At 37.9% G+C, this 21,381-nt stretch overlaps 1 protein-coding gene across 1 annotated transcript in view; it reads right to left on the bottom strand.

Annotated features, from left to right (window-relative positions):
- MORC1 (MORC family CW-type zinc finger 1) overlaps window positions 1–21,381 on the bottom strand; it is a 191,697-nt gene that overhangs the window by 50,668 nt on the left and 119,648 nt on the right. The window contains 2 exon segments of the mRNA XM_067035361.1: window positions 6,471–6,716; window positions 7,698–7,763. Coding sequence (XP_066891462.1) covers window positions 6,471–6,716; window positions 7,698–7,763 — 312 coding nt within the window.

Below are 21,381 nucleotides of genomic sequence, written 5' to 3'. Positions count from 1 at the left end.
GTTGTATTGTTTGATTCCACATATAAGTGATATCATACAGTATTTGTCTTTCTCTGTCTGCCTTATTTCACTTAGCATAATGCCCTCAAATTCCATCCATGTTGCTGCAAATGGCAAAACTTCATTCTTTTTTATGGCGGAGTAGTATTCCATTGTATATATATGAACCACCTCCTCTTTAGCCATTCATCTGTTGATGGGCACTTAGGTTGCTTCCATATCTTGGCAATTGTAAATAATGCTGCTATGAAAATTGGGGTGGCTTGTATCTTTTCAAAGTAGTGTTTTTGTTTTTTTCGAATATATATCCAGGAGTGGAACTGCTGGGTCATGGGGTAGTTCTATTTTTAGTTTTTTGAGAAACCTCCATACTGTTTTCCACAGTGAATGCACCAATTTACATTCCCACCAACAGTGTACAAGCATTCCCTTTTCTCACCAACATTTGTTATTTGTGTCTTTTTTGATGACAGCCATTCTGACAGGTGTAAGTTGATATCTCATTATGGTTTTGATTTGCATTTCCCTAATGATTAGTGATATTGAGCATCTTTTCATGTACCTCTTGGCTTTCTGTATGTCTACTATGGAGAAATGTATACAGCAGTTAGATCTTCTGCCCATTTTTTGACCGGGTTGTTTGTTTTTTTGATATTGAGCTGTAGAAGCTGTTTTTATATTTTGGAGATTAATCCCTTGTTGGTTGCATCATTTGCAAATATTTTCTCCCATTCTGTAGGTTGTCCTTTCATTTTGTTTACTGTTTCCTTTGCTGTGCAAAAGCTTTTAAGTTTAATTAGGTTCCATTTATTTATTTTTGCTTCTGTTTCCATTACTATAGGGGACAGATCCAAAAAAAATATTGCTGTGATTTATGTCAAAGAGTGTTCTGCCTATGTTTTCCTCTAGGATTTTTATAGTTTCCAGTCTTACAGTTAGGCCTTTAATAATTTTGAGTTTATTTTATTATCAATTACAAGGAAAAAACTGCAAAGAACAGAAACACGTGGAGGCTAAACAATATGCTACTAAATGGTTAGTGGATCACTGAAGAAATCAAAGAGGAAATCAAAAAATACCTAGAGATAAATGAAAACAAAAACACAATGATCCAAAACCTATGGGACACAGAAAAAGCAGCTCTAGGAGGGAAGTTTATAGCAATACAAGCTTACCTCAGGAAACAAGAGAAATCTCAAATAACCTGACTTTCCACCTAAGGGAACTAGAGGAAGAAGAACAAACCAACCCAAGTTTAATAGAAGAAAAGAAATCATAAAGATCAGAGCAGAAATAAATGAAATAGAAACTAAAAGAAAAAAAATAGAAAGGATAAATGAAACAAAAAGCTGGTTCTTTGAAAAGCTAAACAAAATAGATAAACCTTTAGCCAGACTCATCAAGAAAAAAAGGGAGAGGGCCCAAGTCAAAAAGATCTGAAATGAAAAAGGAGAAATTAAATGGACACCACAGAAATACAAAGGATTATGAGACTACTACGAACAACTATATACCATTAAAATGAACAACCTAGAAAAAATGGACAAATTCTTAGAAAGGTACAATCTCCCAACATTGAACCAGGAAGAAATAGAAAATATGAACAGACCAATTACCAGTACTGAAATTGAATCAGTAATTTAAAAAACTCCCAGCAAACAAAAGTCCAGGGACAGATGGCTTCACAGGTGAATTCTATCAAACATTTAAAGAAGAGTTAACATCTATCTTTTGAAACTATTCCAAAAAATTACAGAGGAAGGAACACTTCCAAACTCATTCTATGAGGTCAGCATCACCCTGACACCAAAACCAAAGATCTCACAAAATAAGAAAATTACAGTTCCATATCACTGATGAACATAGATGCAAAAATCCTCAACAAAATACTAGCAAACTGAATCCAACAATAAATTAAAGGGATCATACACCATGATCAACTGGGATTTATCCCAGGGATGCAAGAATTTTCAATATCTGCAAATCAATCAACGTGATACACCCCACATTAACAAACTGAAAACTAAAAACCATATGATCATCTCCATAGATGCAGAAAAAACTTTGGATAAAATTCAACATCCATTTATTATAAAAACTCTCCAGAAAGTGGACATAGAGGGAACATACGTCAACATAATAAAGGCCATATATGACAGACCCACAGGTAACATCCTACTCAATGGTGAAAACCTGAAAGCATTTCCTCTAAGATCAGGAACAAAGCAAGGATGCCCACTCTCACTATTTTTACTCAACATAGTTTTGGAAGTCCTAGCCACAGCAATCAGAGAAGAAAAAGAAATAAAAGGAATCCAAATTGGAAAGGAAGAAGTAAAACTCACTGTTTGCAGACAGCATGATACTATATATAGAAAATCCTAAAGACACCACCAGAAAATGACTAGAGCTCATCAATGAATTTGGTAAAGTTGCAGGATACAAAATTAATATACAGTAACTGCTGCATTTCTATACACTAACAATGAAATATCAAAAAGAGAAATTAAGGAAACAATCCAACTTACAGTCACATCAAAAAGAATAAAATACCTAGGAATAAACATACCTAAAGAGGCAAAAGGCCTGTACTCTGGAAACTGTTAGACACTGATGAAAGAAACTGAAGATGACACAAACAAATGGAAAGATATATCATGTTCTTGGATTGGAAGAATCAATACTGTTAAAATGACCATACTACCCAAGGCAATCTACAGATTCAATGCAATCCCTATCAAATTACCAATGGCATTTTCAAATAACTGGAACAAAAAATGTTTTAATTTGTATGGAAACACAAAAGACCCCAAATAGCCAAAACAATCTTGAGAAAGAACAAAGAGGCTAGAGGAATCATGCTCCCTGACTCCAGACTGTACTACAAAGCTACAGTAATCAAAACAGTATGGTACTGGCACAAAAACAGACACATAGATCAATGCAACAGGATAGAAAGCCCAGAAATAAACCCACGCATTTATGGTCAATTACTGACAAAGGAGCAAGAATATACAATAGAGGAAAGACAGTCTCTTCAATGAGTGGTGCTGGGAAAACTGGACACTTACATGTAAAGGAATGAAATTAGAACATTCTCTAACAACATATATGAAAATAAACTCAAATGGATTAAAGACATAAATGCAGTCATTTTTTGATATTGAAAAGTGTTTCTTCATACTTGAAAATGTGAGAAACCACTGGAATGAAAAATTTATGATACAGGGAAAGGTCTCCTTTGATTGGAATGGCTAGAGGTAGACTCAACTTCTTGAGGGCAAAAACTGTCTTATTTATCTCTGAGTCCACAGCACCTAGTCCAGAGTAAATGCTTAATAAACATTTGTTGAGTGAAATGAATTAATCAAGGAAACTGAGGGAAAATTCAAAGGAATTAAAAGTTGCAGATGTAGGAAACAAATATATTATTTTTATTGGGAGCCCCATCTTCCGGAAATGGTGGGGGGTGGAGGTTAGGATAAAAAAAGTGGAGTCTTCTGAGAAATTCAAGTATGTGATAAAACAATTCTCTGGGAAGAACAATTAATTAATTACCTGTATTACGAGAGCTGAATTGTGGTATATATAAGGTAAAACACTGGTTAATTACAGAGCCATTTTTATTAAGATATTGGAACACATGAGAAGATTTAGTTGGAGTGTTTAGCCTGTCTTCCTAATTCCATCTACTTAGGCTAATATCAAAATTAATCTCACTTCCTATACTTCCTCTGTCTGGAAGTGGTAATGCCTATTGTTGTGTTAAACTGGATAGGAGATTAGAATGTACTGCAAATAATCCCCAAGTAATCAAAAGCCTTTTGAATTGCAGTTTAAACCTGACTAAATTCATTTTTCAAATACTTATGAAAAATTTCACAGTCTCCTGATCTATCCACTTCACTTCCAGATTTTCTTAGTATAGACTATCTTCTGAGGTAAACTTATCTTCCCAAGAGTTGACGTACAACATGTCTTCATTTCTTTACCTTCCACTTGCTAATCAATCCATTCTAATCTGGTTTCTATTCTCTCTAGTCCAACAAAAATAAAATTCTTCCTGTGATCATCCCTATTACCACTAAGTCATGGACTTAGTGGTAATGGACTTTTTAGGCCTTTGCCTGGTTGAGTTAGCCTCTCAGTAGAATTCAGCTTCTCTGACCATCTACACCCAATATCTCAACAAACAGGTCAGTGCTCCCTCCTCAAGGCAAACACACAAGGAACAAAGTATCCACTCCTCTTCACTCCACAGAATCACCCTCACCCACACCGTTATTTCCCCACAGGGCCATTGCAATAGCCTTTTAACTGCTCTGCCCACATTCACTATGCTCTCTACTAATACATCTTTCATACTCAACCAAAGCAATCTTTTCTAAAGGAAAATATGATCACACCCCTTCCCTGCTTAAAACCCTTCAGTGGTTTCCCATTGCTTTCAGGATAAATACAAAACCACTTATCAAAGCCTATAGGCCTGCCTGGTTCTGATCACTCCCTGCCCATCTCACACCACAGCCCCCTTTTCCCTCTCTGCCCCACCATAGCTTAGTTGTCTTCTTAAGTTACTTTGTATTCCATGTTCCCTCATTAGCAAATGATGTTTGCATTGATTGGAAATGCTCTTCCGCTCCTCTTACCCACTTAGCTGGAATTCAATCCTAAAAGTCATATGTCATTGCTTTTTCAGGGAAGACTTCTCTGTCCTGTCAGAGTCAAATCTATTACAAGGACTCATGCTACTATTTCATAAAAATTACCACAGTAGCAGTTCACATTTGTCTGTATAATCATTGGATTGTCTGTCTCCATCACTAGACTGTAAGTTCAGTGGGGGCTTGGGACCATATGTGATTTTGCTCATAGTTGAATCCCCTGTAGCTGGCTGGCATACTGAATGGCACATAATAGATGATTTTATATATATACATATATAGAGTCACATATACACATGTGAATCTCCATATTTAAAGTCTAAATGTGTTATTCTAACACCTGGGCTCACTTCAACTTTGCGATCACTTGTACGTTGTTTTTGGAGCATGCAATCCACCCATAAAATAAGCTTACAAATCCCAAATCTTGAAATTCCACAGCTAATGAATGGAAATCAGGGGTTAAAGGAGATGTAACTATAAAGTAATAGCAACTACTTTTTATACTATAAGCATGAAGTTTTTTAGACATAGCAAAACTTGAATATCTGCTGAACAGATGAATTTTTACATTCAAATATGATACATAATTCAAAGTAAAATTCTGAAGATTGTAGACAGATTCAGCTTAGCTTCTTCTATAGTCTCAAGAAAAGACTTAGGGCCAAAGTTTCAAAATTATAGGGAACTGGATTTCAAATATTTTAAGAGAATGAGCTACCCAAAAATGAAATGAGAAAGGCTGCCTTAGGAGGTAGTGAGTCTCCATCACTAAAGATTTTCAAGAATCCATACCATTTTCCAAAGATATTACAAAGATATCTCACATATGTGTGAGATATTTCTGTAATATAACTATTATTCAGAATAATTCCTTCTGAAAGAACCATGCCTGAAATCTTGTCTCCCACCATGCTTAACACAGTATCTTACACAGGGCTTGGTGGATATTTGCTAATCAAATTAGTTTCTTACTTTCAGAACCTATGGTAACTCATTTGAATATTTTCCATGTGCCCCATATTCACCCTTTAAGGGTGAATTTAATTTTTGGAAACAGTAAAAAGACATTAGAAGTCAAATTTGATTAACAAGGCAGATAAACTAGACAATAAATTTTGGCTTATAAAAGATTTTTTTAAAAAGTAGTGAGATACTATCTGTAGTCATTTAACACTGAATCTGGCACAGGGTAAATGCCCACTCAGCTGTAAGTGTTGTTACTGTTATATACTGAATCTGAGGGTAGATTCTCAAAGAGGAATTAAATAAGCGTAACCTTGTAAGAATAAAAGTGTAATGATTCCTTTTAAAAGAAACAAACTCACTTAAATACGTGGAAATTCTAGGGTGGTACATTCATTAAAATCAATCTCAGCACTTAGTTATATTATCAACATCACATCTCAGTTTTCCAGAACTTTGACTACAGGGATAACTACTTATGTAAAATTTGGCTAAGCATTTTTGCTATAAAGCACTGAATGCAAAATCCTCAAGATTACAGGTTTATCCTATACAAATATTTCTCTCTTAAATACAGATTAAAATCTTTATCCCACAGAGGTGTTCTTTAGGAGCCCTTCAGTGCTGATATTAGCAACCTGACTTTTGCTCCAAAAGAGAGAATATAGAAAGAAAAAAAAAAAAAATGGGACCTTGTCCAGGAAACTCAGATTACAATGTGTATGCTATAATTAGAGTGCTTTAAAAATGTGAAAATGAAGCAAAACCCTTACAGAATGCTATTCCTGAAAAAGTGAATTACTATACATTTTGTGAATAAGAGAAGAAAAAGAAAAACACCTGGGATCTCTCAGCTAGTTTGACATTTTCCAGCGGGGTGGCTGGATGTCTCGACTGTTGAGGTTTCACTTTCTTCTGCATAGGCTTCTTCGTAATTTTAGTCTCTGAAACATACTCTACATCAGAATCCACCTCTCCTGTGTTACTTTTCCAACCTCTATGGTTGACCGAAAGCTCAAAGGATGAAAGAGACTCGTGCTTCAAGTCATCACCGGAAGGCCTGATTCTCTGAATTTTTGTATTTCCCTTAAATAACAAAGAACATGCTTTTCATTTTTGGCAGCTGGCTTATTTATAATTAATTACCATTTCCCTTATAATCTTATGACATTAGATGATATTTATTTCTAATAAAAATTTTAAAAATCAGAACCTTAGAATTTTGGCAAATGTATGTTGCAAATACGTAGGCAAATGTATACAGCTGTAATGGCTCATTCAGAATTTGATTTAGCAGAGTTCGGCTGAGTCAAGAAACTTTCTGATTTTGAGGATGCAAAAGACCCCAAATTGAGAATACACCGTGCTTCCTGACTTCCTCCCCAACAAAGACTTTCTTGATTTTGGATCCGTGGTGCATATAGGTCAGTAATCTATTCATCTAAAGTTTGGCTGGGGTTTATCAATCCCACCATTTGCCTGTTAAGGAATGTGAAGAAACAAAATTATAAAGAGTTTTCCATAATTTTTGTGTGTGATTGTTATAACTCTAAAGGTTCAAAAAATTTTTAATTTTAGATAATAACAGACATTTGAGGAATATAATATGACATTTAGCAGAAACAAGAAACAATGTAGGAATTACATACACAACATATTTCTAGGCAAATATATATCCATAGACAAACACACACTCTCTGATTTTAAATGTATAATTTTATATAATACACAAATATATATTTTTCTATGAAATATATCTTGAAATATATTGGAAAGAATATACTGAAAAGATACAATTATAAATACATTAAAATATTTAAAATGGTCAATGTCTCCAGGCAGTAAAACAATGGGTGATTTAAATTTTCTTATTTATATTTTATTTTCTGAGTTTTTCCTAATAAACATGTATTACTCTAATACGAAAAAAATGATGACAGTGAAAAAATATGTAACAGTGCTTCACTTTCTGAACCTATTAAACCATGATGACATTTGGCCCTTGATAAGTCTTATCCTTCACATGGGAAATGTTACAAATGGCTCAATCCCACTTTAATTACTCACCTTAGGTGCTGAAGTTTGGCAGGTGGTAGTGAACTCAGTGATCCTACTTGTTGGTATAAATTGAGGCTATTATTGAAAAAATCATTAGACAAATATAAGTAAAAATAACTTTCAATTGACATATTAAAATAATTCAATATTCTTCATTTCTTAAAGAAGTGCCAATATCACATACTCTCACCAATCATTTTTAAGGAGTCCCTTTCAGTTTACACATAGAGCAATGATGTCTGACTGGTAGGGACTGGACAGAACAAGACAATCCAATGAAGTATTATAAGATCAAATGTCTTATAAGCAATACAAGGGGCCACTGTATTAAACACTGTCTCCACAGCCCTCATCTCCCCTCTCTGGAGATCCTTTGTCTCCACTTGTAGGTCCCAGCATCTGGAATAAATCCTGACCTTCAGCAACAGTTCTGTATAGTTCAGAGCTCTGGGCCTGAGCTTCAAGGGACTTTTGAGGATAGATTGGCCTTAACTGTGTCCCTAATAACTAAAATGCTGCCTTACCCTCAGCAACCAACTCCTGCCTTGTACTCAGAGGCATAAGTAGAGAGAGAAAGCATTTGTTTTTCCTGAAGAAGAAGCACCTTCTAAGCTAATATGTTGATGTGATAATTGTTACACTAAAATGATGAGATGTTAATGAAATATTCAAAGAGAAGATAAAGAGTAATGTGGGCCCTGCACCCCGGACGCATGGTCACTCCTCTTGGAATGAGACCCCGGTTAGGGGATCTGCTTGCACCTCCTTTTCGGTGCACCCACTTTCTTTCACTGTGCCACAGATGCCATGGTGGTATCTAGCTCAGTGTCCACGCTCTCTAGGACAGAAAATTTACGTTGCTCTTGTTAAGTACCCTAACATCCAAACTGGAGACCTGACTCCAGTTTGGGTTGGATGTTAAGGGTTGGAGCTGCTGAAAATTTTTCCAATGTGAATGGCTTGCATAGATGTTGAAATAGGGCCTTTTCCTCTGTCCTGAGATCCAAATGTCCCTTGGTGGCATCTTATAAGTTGTAGGTACCTTTAAGGCAACCCTTCCAAACCTGAATTATTTCACCTGTGTACATGTACCCACCCCCAACCTGTACTTCCTCGTGCAGTCCCTCTTTTGACTAGTAACATCACCAAACACTCAGACATTCAAGCTAGGCTGTCCTGGGCTAATAATCACTCTCAGTCCACAGGTTTGCACTAGCCTCAAGTCACCTCCCTGTTTAAATGACTTTATCGTCTTTTGCTTGAACTGTTTTCTATAACCTCCTCATTTTCTTGCTTCCAGTTCAGAGACTTCTTTAGACCTGTGCCACAACCCCTTTCTACACAATATTATTCACTTCATTAAAATAAGGAAGACAAGTGCTTCCCTGGTGGTGCAGTGGTTGAGAGTCCGCCTGCCGATGCAGGGGACACAGGTTCATGCCCTGGTCCGGGAAGATCCCACATGCCGCAGAGTGGCTGGGCCCGTGAGCCATGGCCGCTGAGCCTGCGCGTCCGGAGCCTGTGCTCCGCAGTGGGAGAGGCCACAGCAGCGGGAGGCCCGCGTACCGCAAAAAAATAAAATAAAATAAAATAAAATAAGGAAGACAAGAGAGAAGAAGAGGGGGAAAGAGAAGGGGAGGTAGAATTCTCAAACTTGGATGCATTTGCTTAGAATCACCTGGTAAGACTTTAAAAAAAAACTATTGATGTCAAGTCCTTACACCTTGACATTCTAATTCAATTATGTGGGGATGGGGCCTGGCATCGGTAGTTTTTAAAGCTCTCTGAGTGATTCTCATATGCAGTCAGGACTGAGACCACTAGCTTAGAAGACAGAGTCTCATTTCTGTAGCACCTGACACATGGTGTGGCACACAGACCACATTCAATTCAAGTTTATTAAATAAAGCCAAACAGCACCTAGCATGACATATAAGCGGCTTTCAAACGGTTGCAACTAACTTTCTAAATTCTTCTTCTGAACCATATTTCCCTCCATCTGACACCTCTTGTTGCCCTCATACACTAAATACTCAGTCACATTTACTATTCCTCAGGTTCACTTTCATGTCTCCATGCCCTTGTATCACCCATTTCCTTTGCCTAGAATGACCTTTCTGATATTCTCCAGTTGTCGAATTTCACTCATCCTTCAAGTCTCAGTTCAAGTATTACCCACTCCAAATTCCTCCTCCTATTCCTCAAGGGAAAATTAATTGCTTTATCTTCTATACTCCCCTGACATTATTTTTCTGGATGTTTATATAGATATCTCTCACTATATATACAGATTCACATGGAAAAACATACATTTTTAAAAGTGTACTTTTAAGTCTCCTTATTACTCCATTCTCTATTTGTCCAGTTCATATTCCACTAACAAGTAACCACTGCTACTTATTTCTTGCTTATCTTTCCACAGATTTGCTTATACATCATCTATAATACAAGCATATATACATAAGGTTTCCTCACTTTTCTGAGGTGGGGAAAAATGGTAGTATATTATACACACAGTCTGCATCTTTCTTTTTACTTAAGGAAATATGCTACAGATCTTTCTCTATTAGTACTGAAAAAGCTTCTTCACTCCCTTTTTACAGCTGCATTGTATTCTTTCCCCACCTCCAGTTAGTTTTGAGATATAATTGTCATACATCATTAAGTTCAAGGTAATGGTTTGGCTTACATATATTGTGAAATGATTATCACAATAAGTTTAGTTATCATCCATCATCTCATATAGATATAATAAAAAAAGAAAAAAAGTTTTTCCTTGTAATGAGAACTCCTAGGATCTACTCTCTTAATAACTTTCATATATATCATACAGTGTTTGCTATAGTTAACTATGCCCAAATGTTTCCTTGAGCTCCCTCCCTCCAACCCCTCCCTACACCTCTTCCTACCCCCATCCCATCCATGGGCAACCACTGTCTGCTTTCTCTCAGCATAGATCATCTGCATTTTCTATAATTTTATCTTAAGTAGAATTATAAATCTTTTTCGTCTGGTTTCTTTCACTAGGAAGAATTATTTTGAAATTAATTCATATTGCTTTGTGGATCAATAGTTCATTCCTTTTTATTGCTGAGTAGTATTCCACTGAATGGACATACCACAATTTGTCCTTTCACCTACTGATAGTCACTTGGGTGACTTCCGGTGTTTGGCTATTACAAACAAAACTACTATGAATCAAGACAGTATGGTAGTGGCCCCAAAACAGAAATATAGATCAATGGAACAGGATAGAAAAGCCCAGGGATAAACCCATGCACATATGGTCACCTTATCTTTGATAAAGGAGGCAAGAATATACAGTGGAGAAAAGACAGCCTCTTCAGTAAGTGGTGCTGGGAAAACTGGACAGCTACTTGTAAAAGAATGAAATTAGAACACTCCCTAACACCATACACAAAAATAAACTCAAAATGGATTAAAGATCTAAATGTAAGGCCAGACACCATCAAACTCTTAGAGGAAAACATAGGCTGTACACTCTATGACATAAATCACAGCAAGATCCTTTTTGACTCACCTCCTAGAGAAATGGAAATAAAAACAAAAATAAACAAATGGGATCTAATGAAACTTAAAAGTTTTTGCACAGCAAAGGAAACCATAAACAAGACCAAAAGACAACCCTCAGAATGGGAGAAAATATTTGCAAATGAAGCAACTGACAAAGGATTAATCTCCAAAACATACAATCAACTCGTGCAGCTCATCATCAAAAAAACAAACAACCCAATCCAAAAATGGGCAGAAGACCTAAATAGACATTTCTCCAAAGAAGATATACAGATTGCCAACAAACGTATGAAAAAATGCTCGACATCATTAATCATTAGAGAAATGCAAATCAGAACTACAATGAGGTATCACCTCATACCAGTCAGAATGGCCATCATCAAAAAATCTAAAAACAATAAATGCTGGAGAGGGTGTGGAGAAAAGGGAACCCTCTTGCACTGTTGATGGGAATGTAAATCGATACAGCCACTATGGAGAAAAGTATGGAGGTTCCTTAAAAGCTAAAAATAGAACTACCATATGACCCAGCAATCCCACTACTGGGCATATACCCTGAGAAAACCATAATTCAAAAAGAATCATGTACCAAAATGTTCACTGCAGTTCTATTTACAATAGCCAGGACATGGAAGCAACCTAAGTGTCCATCAACAGATGAATGGATAAAGAAGATGTGGCACATATATACAATGGAATAAAAAGGAATGAAACTGAGCCATAAAAAGGAATGAAACTGAGTTATTTGTAGTGAGGTGGATGGACCTAGAGACTGTCATACAGAGTGAAGTAAGTCAGAAAGAGAAAAACAAATATTGTATGCTAACACATATATATGGAATCTAAAAAAGAAAATGGTCAGAAGAACCTAGGGGCAAGATGGGAATAAAGATGCAGACCTACTAGAGAATGGACTTCAGGATACAGGGAGGAGGAAGGGTAAGCTGGGACAAAGTGAGAGTGGCATGGACATACATACACTACCAAACGTAAAATCAATAGCTGGTGGGAAGCAGCCGCATAGCACAGGGAGATCAGCTTGGTGCTTTGTGACCACCTAGAGGGGTGGGAGGGAGGGAGATGCAAGAGGGAAGAGATATGGGGACATATGTATATATATAACTGATTCACTTTGTTATAAAGCAGAAACTGACACACCATTGTAAAGCAATTATACTCTATTAAGATGTTAAAAAAAATTTTTTTAATTTAAAAACTAAAAAAAAAACCTACTATGAGCATACAAGTATAAGTTTTTGTGTAGACGTATGCTTACATTCATGTGTTTATTTGCTGTCTGTATATCTCCCTTAGTGAAATGTCTGTTCAAATGTCTTCCCACTTTTTTAAAGCAGAAGGAATTTACTACAGTGATTGGTAACAAAAGAGATGGAAGAGGCTAAGAAGACTACCAGGGGATGGAAGGTACCCTAGATGTTAGCAAAAACAGGAAGCTCTTAGAGCCCTCAGGTTGGAGGGACAATAGGAAGAACTGATAGTACCAGTTCTATAGGTCAGAAGCCCAAGTACAGTGTGGCTCAGCTGGGTCCTCTGTTTAGAGTCTCAAAACTGCCTATGTTTTAAATGTGTTGTGTGTCTTATTATTGAGTTTTTAAAGTTCTTTACACATTCTAGATATCAGTCCAGGTCAGATAGAGTTTTGTAAATGTTTTCTCCCAGTCTGTGGCTTGATTTTTTGATTTCTTGTGTCCTTTGAAGAGCAAAGTTTTTAAATTTTGATGGAGTCAAATTTGTTAAATTTTCTTTTATAGCTCACGCTTTTTGTATCATATTTAAGAAATCTTTGCCAAACCCTAGGCTACTAAAATTTTTTCCTACGCATTCTTCTAGAAGGTTTATAGTTTTAGCTTTTACATTTGGCCTATGCTGCATTTCACTAATTTTTATTTGGTTTGAGGTAAGAGTCAAGGCTCATTATTTTGAGGTACATATGACTATCCAAGTGTTTTGGTATCATTTGTTGAAAAGATTATTTCTTTCTCCCAATAAAATGTATTGGTCCCTTTGTTGAAAAACAATTGACCACAAATGTATGAGTCTATTTCTGTACTCTTTATTATGTCCCACGGCTCTATTTGTCTCTTTTAACACCAATACCAAATTGTCTTGAATACCATAGGTTTATAATGCCTTGAAATTAGATGGTGTCAACCCCACCAACTTTGTTCTTTTTCAAAGTTATTTTAAATCCTCTGCACTCCATATGAATTTTATACATTTTACAATTTCTATTAAAAAAACCCACAACTAGCTTGGATTTTGATTAACATTGGGTTAAATCTATAGACCTATTAGAGAGAATTGACATCTTAACAACATTGAGTCTTCAAACTCATGAACATAGGTTGTCTCTCTACTATTTTCTGTATTTAATTTTTTCATCAGTGTTTTGTACTCTTCAGTGCAGGTCTTACTCATCTTTTGTCAAATTTTTCCTGAAGTATTTCATGTATTTTAATGCTATTGGAAATGGTATTATATTTTAAAATTTCAATTACAATTGTCTGCTTCTAGTAAGTCAAAATAGTTGATTTTTTTTTGGTGGTACGCGGGCCTGTCACTGTTGTGGTCTCTCCCGTTGCAGAGCACCGGCTCCGGATGCACAGGCTCTGGACGCACAGGCTCAGCAGCCATGGCTCACGGACCCAGCCGCTCCGCGGCATGTGAGATCTTCCCGGACGGGGCACAAACCTGCGTCCCCTGCATCGGCAGGCGGATTCTCAACCACTGCGCCACCAGGGAAGCCCGAAATAGTTGATTATTATATACTGATTTTGAACCCTGCAACTTTGCTAAGCTCTTTTTACCAATTCCAGTAACTTTTTAACAGATTCCATTCAATTTTCTACATAGACTATCACATCTGATAAGAACCAGTTTTACCTCTTCCTTTGCAGTCAGAATGCCTTTTATTTCTTTTCTGTCTTTCTTGTACTTCTAGAACCTCCTGTAAATGCTGAATTGGAGTGATGAGAGCAAACCTACTTGTCTAATCCCTGATCTTAGGGGAGAGATTTTAGTCTTTCACTAGTAAGTACAATTTTAGCTGTAAGGTTTTTGTAGATGTCCTTTATCACACTGAGGGAGTTTTCTTCTGTTCCTGATTTGCTAGGAGTTTTTTTTTTTTATCAGCAATGGATGTAGTTGCTCCTTTTTTGTAATTTATATCTTACTGGATTTTGTTTCCTTTTTGTTTATGATATTTATATGTTATATATTTATATGGTGCCATATTCATATTTTACTGGATTTTTTTCTTTTTTTGTATTTAGCTATTGTACTAGCTTGTTTCTTAAATACATCATTATTAGAGTTAGGTTTTCCAGGACTAGCTCTTTGCCAGAATTTTCTATAGGAAGGGTAGGTAGAGGATAAGAGTCTAGGCAAGTTTTTTTTTTTCTTTTTTTTCCACAAGCAAAACCTCTTTTCTTCTAATCTTTATCCAAAAAACACTGCTTCTGCAAATATGGCTTTTTGGAGTACTTTTTGGAGATGTGCATTCCACATCTTCTACTTCTGTGAACCAAAGCAGGTCCAGTAAGGTTCCTGTTGCCTCCCAGCTATTGTAGATAAAGGCTATAGGTTTTCCCTCTCCAGATGAACCCTTCTTCAGTAAGTGTATTTGTGTTGATTCTTTAGAGGTGCTGTTGCTGGGTTCGTCTTTCCATTTCTCTTCCTTTCCTCCTGTGGAGCTCCTGCATTATCTTGACTGCTTTGGGCAGCACGGCAGTATTTTGGTATGTTTCCTAGCTTGACTGAAATTGGAGTTGCATTTTTGTTTCCTGTTTTCTTGTTTTTCTTAGAAGACTCCCAGGAAAAAACAGGAAGATGCTACATCTATATAGCCATATTTATAGCAGAAGTCTCCTATATCCCTTTCTACCTATATTTATCATGGTATGTATCACACTGTCTTATAGTTATGGTAACACGGGTATCTCTCAACAGACTGTAAACTCTCAAAGTCATTTTTTATCTGTAGTACCTATCACAATGTTTAGCACTTTATAGGTACTCAGTAAAATGCTGGTGATTAACAGGATTAACAGATGCTCCCAGGGCCTACTGCTCATCTCTTGCACTGTTGAAACACTGCCACAAGTCTATCCTGCACTCATAATGTGATTAAACTTCTCCACTACCTGTCAGAAGTTATCACATCTTTGAGATGCTTTATATAAAATGCCAGTGTCTTGTTCTTAATATAGCAAACTGGATTGAGCCTAACCTAGTAACAATGTATGATACACTTAAATCATTTGGGTTTGTATAATTTTGGTGCTAGCTTAAAGATAATTACTTTTGGCTATAAAATTTTACTGTAACGAGTTTTGACCTGAACTACTAATCTACTACTAATTATTTGCTACAATTAAATAATGATCTGCTCTGCTCCAGAAACCTCATGTTTGCATTCAGAATAAAATTAATATATATAGATATTTTAAACTTGGCCTGTAAATGAAGATGGGCAACTAATACGCATAGGCTCTAAAATTGGATGTGTCTTCATAAATATCTAGTCCAATCCCTTTTTACTGAGCTGGAGGGGGAGGGGTATACTAGGATCAAGGACTAGTGACATCAGACAGACCTGAGGTCACTCAGCAGGCCAGTGTACTGTCTGCCATCGCTAGAGTTGTGAGTAATAAAAAATTTTTTAAAAAATTCCATTAGTTTTCCTCTTTTTATATTCATTTCAGAGTTGTGTTTCTACAAAAGAACTTCAGACATCATAGAAAAACACAGCAAAAATGTCTCAACTAGGGACTTCCCTGGTGGTCCAGTGGCTAAGACTCCGCACTTCCAATGCAGGGGGGCCAGGTTCATTCCCTGGTCAGGGAACTAGATCCCACATGCCGCAACTAAGACCCGGTGCAGCCAAATAAATATTAAAAATGAAAATGTCTCAACTACATTTTGAATAGAAAAATGTCAGTAATGGTGGCACATCTTTGCATTTTTTTGTAAAACAGAAATCCATGTAACATAGCTAATCCATTTCAAATTCTGTCTCAGTTACTTAATGAGCAGTTGTTTACTAGTGGTATCATCTTTATCATCACCATCACATTTTCAGATTTCAAAGAATCATCATCACCCTAGAAACCTTTCTAGTATCAGTATTTATTTTTATATGACACTCATAAACTCTCCTGGCAAGACTGTTACATTTCTTTACATGTTTGGAAAGTCCTGAAAATCACAGATTCAATAGCAAAAGCTGCATAATATGAAGTATCTCTGGCAGCAGGAAAACTGAAGGATCCTTAATTCAGGAATAAAGAAGAGAAAGTTTGCAGTGCATGAGAATCGTGTGGGGAGCTGTGCAGAAATGCAGATTCAAAGGCTTCTGTCACACAGATTCTTGTTTAGTCAGTCTGCTGTGGATCTCAGGAATCTGCATTTTTACAAACATGTGAAGTTCTTACACAGATGGCCCAATCATCATAGACTCACAGCCCTGGAAGGCAGGGGATTCTCCCTTTTAATTTTATATCCATGCTTTGTGGGACTGTAGAGAACATATTTTTATGTTTCTGCACCATGAAGGCTTTCTGATCAAATTTTACCAAAACTTGAGACCTAGGCTAGAAGAACAAATCTTGGAATTTAATTTATGACTAATTATTAGTGAGAGAGCATCTGAAGAAATTTACCTCCCTGGAGGTATGTGTTTACATTTTAAGAAAGGAATGAGATCTGGGGCCATGGAACGACATTGCCGGAGAAGCTAGTCTTATCTTGTCCCCAAGAGATTTATTTATATTCCAAAGGGTAAGAGTAAGAACCCAGAATCCTTCTCAAAGAGCAAAGAAGTGTGTTTTTCTGTCAGAGGGTAGTGTAGGGTTAGGGAGATGGCTGTCCCTCTCCTATATAAATATCCAGATTCATTTCTTTCAGAGTTCCATGCTAGTGGTACAAACTCCAGTATATGTAGGATAACATACGATCTGCCTCATCCCATCCGTTGCCCCAGGGGTACAAATTAGGGCAAAAGGGAGTCAGCACGATTATTTGCTATAATTAAATAATGATCTGCTCTGCTCCAGAAACCTCATGTTTGCATTCAGAATAAAATTAATATATATAGATATTTTAAACTTGGCCTGTAAATGAAGATGGGCAACTAATACGCATAGGCTCTAAAATTGGATGTGTCTTCATAAATATCTAGTCTAATCCCTTTTTACTGAGCTGGAGGGGGAGGGGTATACTAGGATCAAGGACTAGTGACATCAGACAGACCTGAGGTCACTCAGCTTATAAACAGCAGAGCCAGGACCTCAAGTTAGGTATCCTGACAGCAGGTCAGTGTACTGTCCGCCATATTCTGCTTCCACAGCCTCCTTCTTCAAGGAGCCCCTAAGCATCCCTCCCTCTGCACAGCTTTCCAAAATGATCACTGCCCTCCAACTCTGCCTAATATAGTCAGAGCTCCTCAAAACATAAAAAATCTTATTACCATTAGCTATTAATTACCCAATTTCTCCCACATTGAAGAGCTATCAATCGAAACTGAAAGCAGGAGAGCAGAGTAGTTCAAACAGCTTTGAACTAAGAATTAATCTCATTAAAAATTTTTTTTTTTGGCCATGCTGTGTGGCATGTGGGATCTTAGTTCCCCGACCAGGAATCAAACCCGTGCCCCATGCAGTGGAAGCACAGAGTCTCAACCACGGGACCATCAGGGAAGGCCTTCAATCTCATATTTTTGATGTAGCTCTATTCCTACCTTGTTTCTGTGACCTCAGCCAGAGAGGCAACATAGTTTCGTAATAGAATAAGGGGTCTGGAGCTGGACTGTGTCAGCTGAAATCACAGTTCTGCAGATTCCTAACCCGACACTTGGCAAGTTACTTCTCTGTGCCTCGGGTTCCTCTTGGATAAAACAGGACTCATAACAATCACAGGATGGTCATAAGGATTAAATGAGTCAGTATATTTAAAGCACGTCATGCTTCCTTGATGGCGCAGTGGTTAAGAATCCACCTGCCAATGCAGGGAACACAGGTTCGAGTCCTGGTCCAGGAAGATCCCACATGCCGCAGAGCAACTAAGCCCGTGCACCACAACTACTGAGCCTGCGCTCTAGAGCCTGGGAGCCACAGCTACTGAGCTCGTGTGCCACAACTACTGAAGCCTGCACACCTAGAGCCCATGCTCCACAACAAGAGAAGCCACCGCAATGAGAAGCCCGCGCACCACAATGAAGAGTAGCCCCCGCTCGCCGCAACCAAAGAAAGCCCGCACACATCAACAAAGACCCAACGCAGCCAAAAATAAATAAATAAATAAATAACTTTAAATAGATAAATAAATAAATAAATAAAGCACCTCTAAGGGTGGCACACTGTAAGTGCTCTTATCATTTAATCCTTCCATTCATCCTTCTCATTTAAGTTTCCACATGTATGTAATATGTACAGTTAGAGTAATCATTCAGGGTAGTTTTAGAATTCACCAAAATATACATAATTATGGAAATCTTGGGGAAGAAACTGGAGAGGAGAAGGGAATCGGACATATGAAAACTATGCAATTATCTTTTACTACACAAACCCTGTGGTGATCAAATGGTATAGTATATGCAGAACCACGTGGCAGATAAATCATGAAGCAAATGAAGTGCGAGCTCCAGGACCCCTCCCTTACACAGGGCCTTCCATGGCCCTGTGTCTCACTTCGTGTTTATAATTTTGCATCTTCTTTTTTGAAGGGGATCCCCCAAAATGCATAAACCTCAGACTCTAAAAAACTAGATCTGCCCTTGTTCAGAAGTATTTTAAATAATACTTAGTTATTTTCAAATGCCAGGTATTACTACTAGTGGGCTTGGCTAGAAGATCTTCTTGAGGATTCTCAGAGTACAGGAAGGATGATTCTAGACCACTGCAAAGCAAAAGTTATGGACAAACATCAGTTATTTCTCTTGGATTGGATTAGAACCCCCCAGTGTGTCAAGAGACCCCATGCCCTTTGTTAGAAGGCTGGGCCCAGCCAGGCAAGACTGACTGGAGGACTGGGAGGTTAAAGCATATACTGGTAAAGGACAAGGTAGAAAATGTAACTCAAGTGAGATTAAGTTTAAATTCTGCTTAAGCCTACAGGAGTTAGGACAGAAGGATACAGATTCAGATCAAGAATATGATCAGGAGACAAAGACTTAACAAGGTTAAATTGAGGGGCACAGGCTATGGGGTTTGAGTTCAAAATCAGAAAAATCATGAGGTACATTCCCTTAAACCGAATTCAAAATGTAAAGTTGGGTCCTGAGTAAGAAGCGAGATTAGGTCTAACGGATGAGAAACAGTATTCAAGCTCAGAGGGGAGGGCTCAGGAGGGCTGGTGCTCAGAGGTACAGGCTCAGACACACAGGGTTCCTTCAGAGGGAACCAGAGAGTAGCCTGCTCTGGAAGGAAGCCAAATACCTGAACCTCACTCTGAGGAGCATCAGGAAACAGGCCCTGAGGTGCATCTGGGATATGAGGCAGCCTCTGACTGCTCCTGATTAGTACGTGCACTCGTCAAAAACTGGTTGTGGATAGAGTTCAGGTGCTTATGGGTACTGATCAAATAGGTGTATTTGCAGTGAAACCCAAATTAGTATTCTCTGCAGTGAAAATCATTCAGGCAACACACCTAAACCTCTCCTCTCTGCGTCTCTGTAGATGTGACTAAGAATGGCTGATTGACATGCAGAGAAGGACATAATGCAGAAAGACTGCCAGTCACCTGTCAAAGCTACTTCTGTCCTTCTCAGAGGAAGGATGAACTCCCTCTGGAGTTCCTACTGTCCCTCAGCAACAACATTTGGTCACTTACGTGAAACCCAGGAGCAGACAACAATGGATGGCATTCCTTGGTCCCAACCTCCAGGACAAAACAGGGTGACTTACAAAGCCAGGAGCTGGGACTGTCGTAGACTCCCCACACCACACTGTTCCCTGAAGCCAGGCTGTTCTGATGTCCCTATCACAGGTACTATCCTGGTTTGTTTAGTAAACTACAGTGCTGTTCTGTCAGGTAGTGTGACATCAGCTCCTCAAGAAACGATGAATAAGAAAATAATTTGGAGGACCATTTTCTCATACCATATACAAAAATAAACTGAAAATGGGTTAAAGCCTCAAATGTAAGACCTGAAACCATAAAACTCCTAAAAGAAAACATATGCAGTAAACTTTTTGACATCAGGCTTAGCAATTTTTTTTTTGGATCTGTCTCCTCAGACAGGGCAACAAAAGGAGAAATAAACAACTGGGACTACATCAAACTAAAAAGCTTTTGCACAGCACACGAAACCATCAACAAAAGGAAAAGGCAACCTACTGAATGCGAGAAGATATTTGCAAATCTGACAAGGGGTTAATATCCAAAATATATAAAGAACTTACATAACCTCAGTATCAAAAAAAACCCAAACAACCCAATTAAAAATGGGCAGGGGGCTTCCCTGGTGGCGCAGTGGTTGAGAATCCGCCTGCCAATGCAGGGAACACGGGTTCGTGCCCCGGTCCAGGAAGATCCCACATGCCGTGGAGTGGCTGAGCCCGTGAGCCATGGCCGCTGAGCCTGTGCATCCGGAGCCTGTGCTCTGCAACGGGAGAGGCCACAACAGTGAGAGGCCGTGTGCCGCAAGAAAAAAAAAAAAAAGTCTGTTACTGGGGTACTTCCCTGGTGGCACAGTGATTAAGAACCCGCCTGCCACTGCAGGCGACATGGGAAAAAAAAAAAAAATGGGCAGGGACCCTAAATAGACATTTTCCCAAAGAAGACATCTAGATGGCTGATCAACACATGAAAAGATGCTCAACATCACTAATCATCAGGGAAATGCAAACCAAAACCACAATGAGATTAGATGACACCTCACACCTGTCAGAATGGCTATTCTCAAAAAGACAAAAAATAACAAGTGTTGGTGAGGATGTGGAGAAAAGGGAACCCCTGTACACCACTGGCAGAAATGTCTTAGTGCACTCACTATGGAAAACAGTATGGATGTTCCCCAAAAAACTAAAAACAGAACTATCATACAATCCAGCAATTCCATTTCTGGATATTTATCCGAAGAAAGCAAAAACACTAATTCAAAAAGTATATGTATCCCTATGTTCACTGCAGCACTATTTAC

The sequence above is a fragment of the Kogia breviceps genome, chromosome 5 (assembly GCF_026419965.1).
Source record: "Kogia breviceps isolate mKogBre1 chromosome 5, mKogBre1 haplotype 1, whole genome shotgun sequence".
Lineage (NCBI taxonomy): Eukaryota > Metazoa > Chordata > Mammalia > Artiodactyla > Physeteridae > Kogia > Kogia breviceps.
Note: the sequence above shows the minus strand (reverse complement) of the source record. Positions and strands in the feature narration are given on the sequence as shown.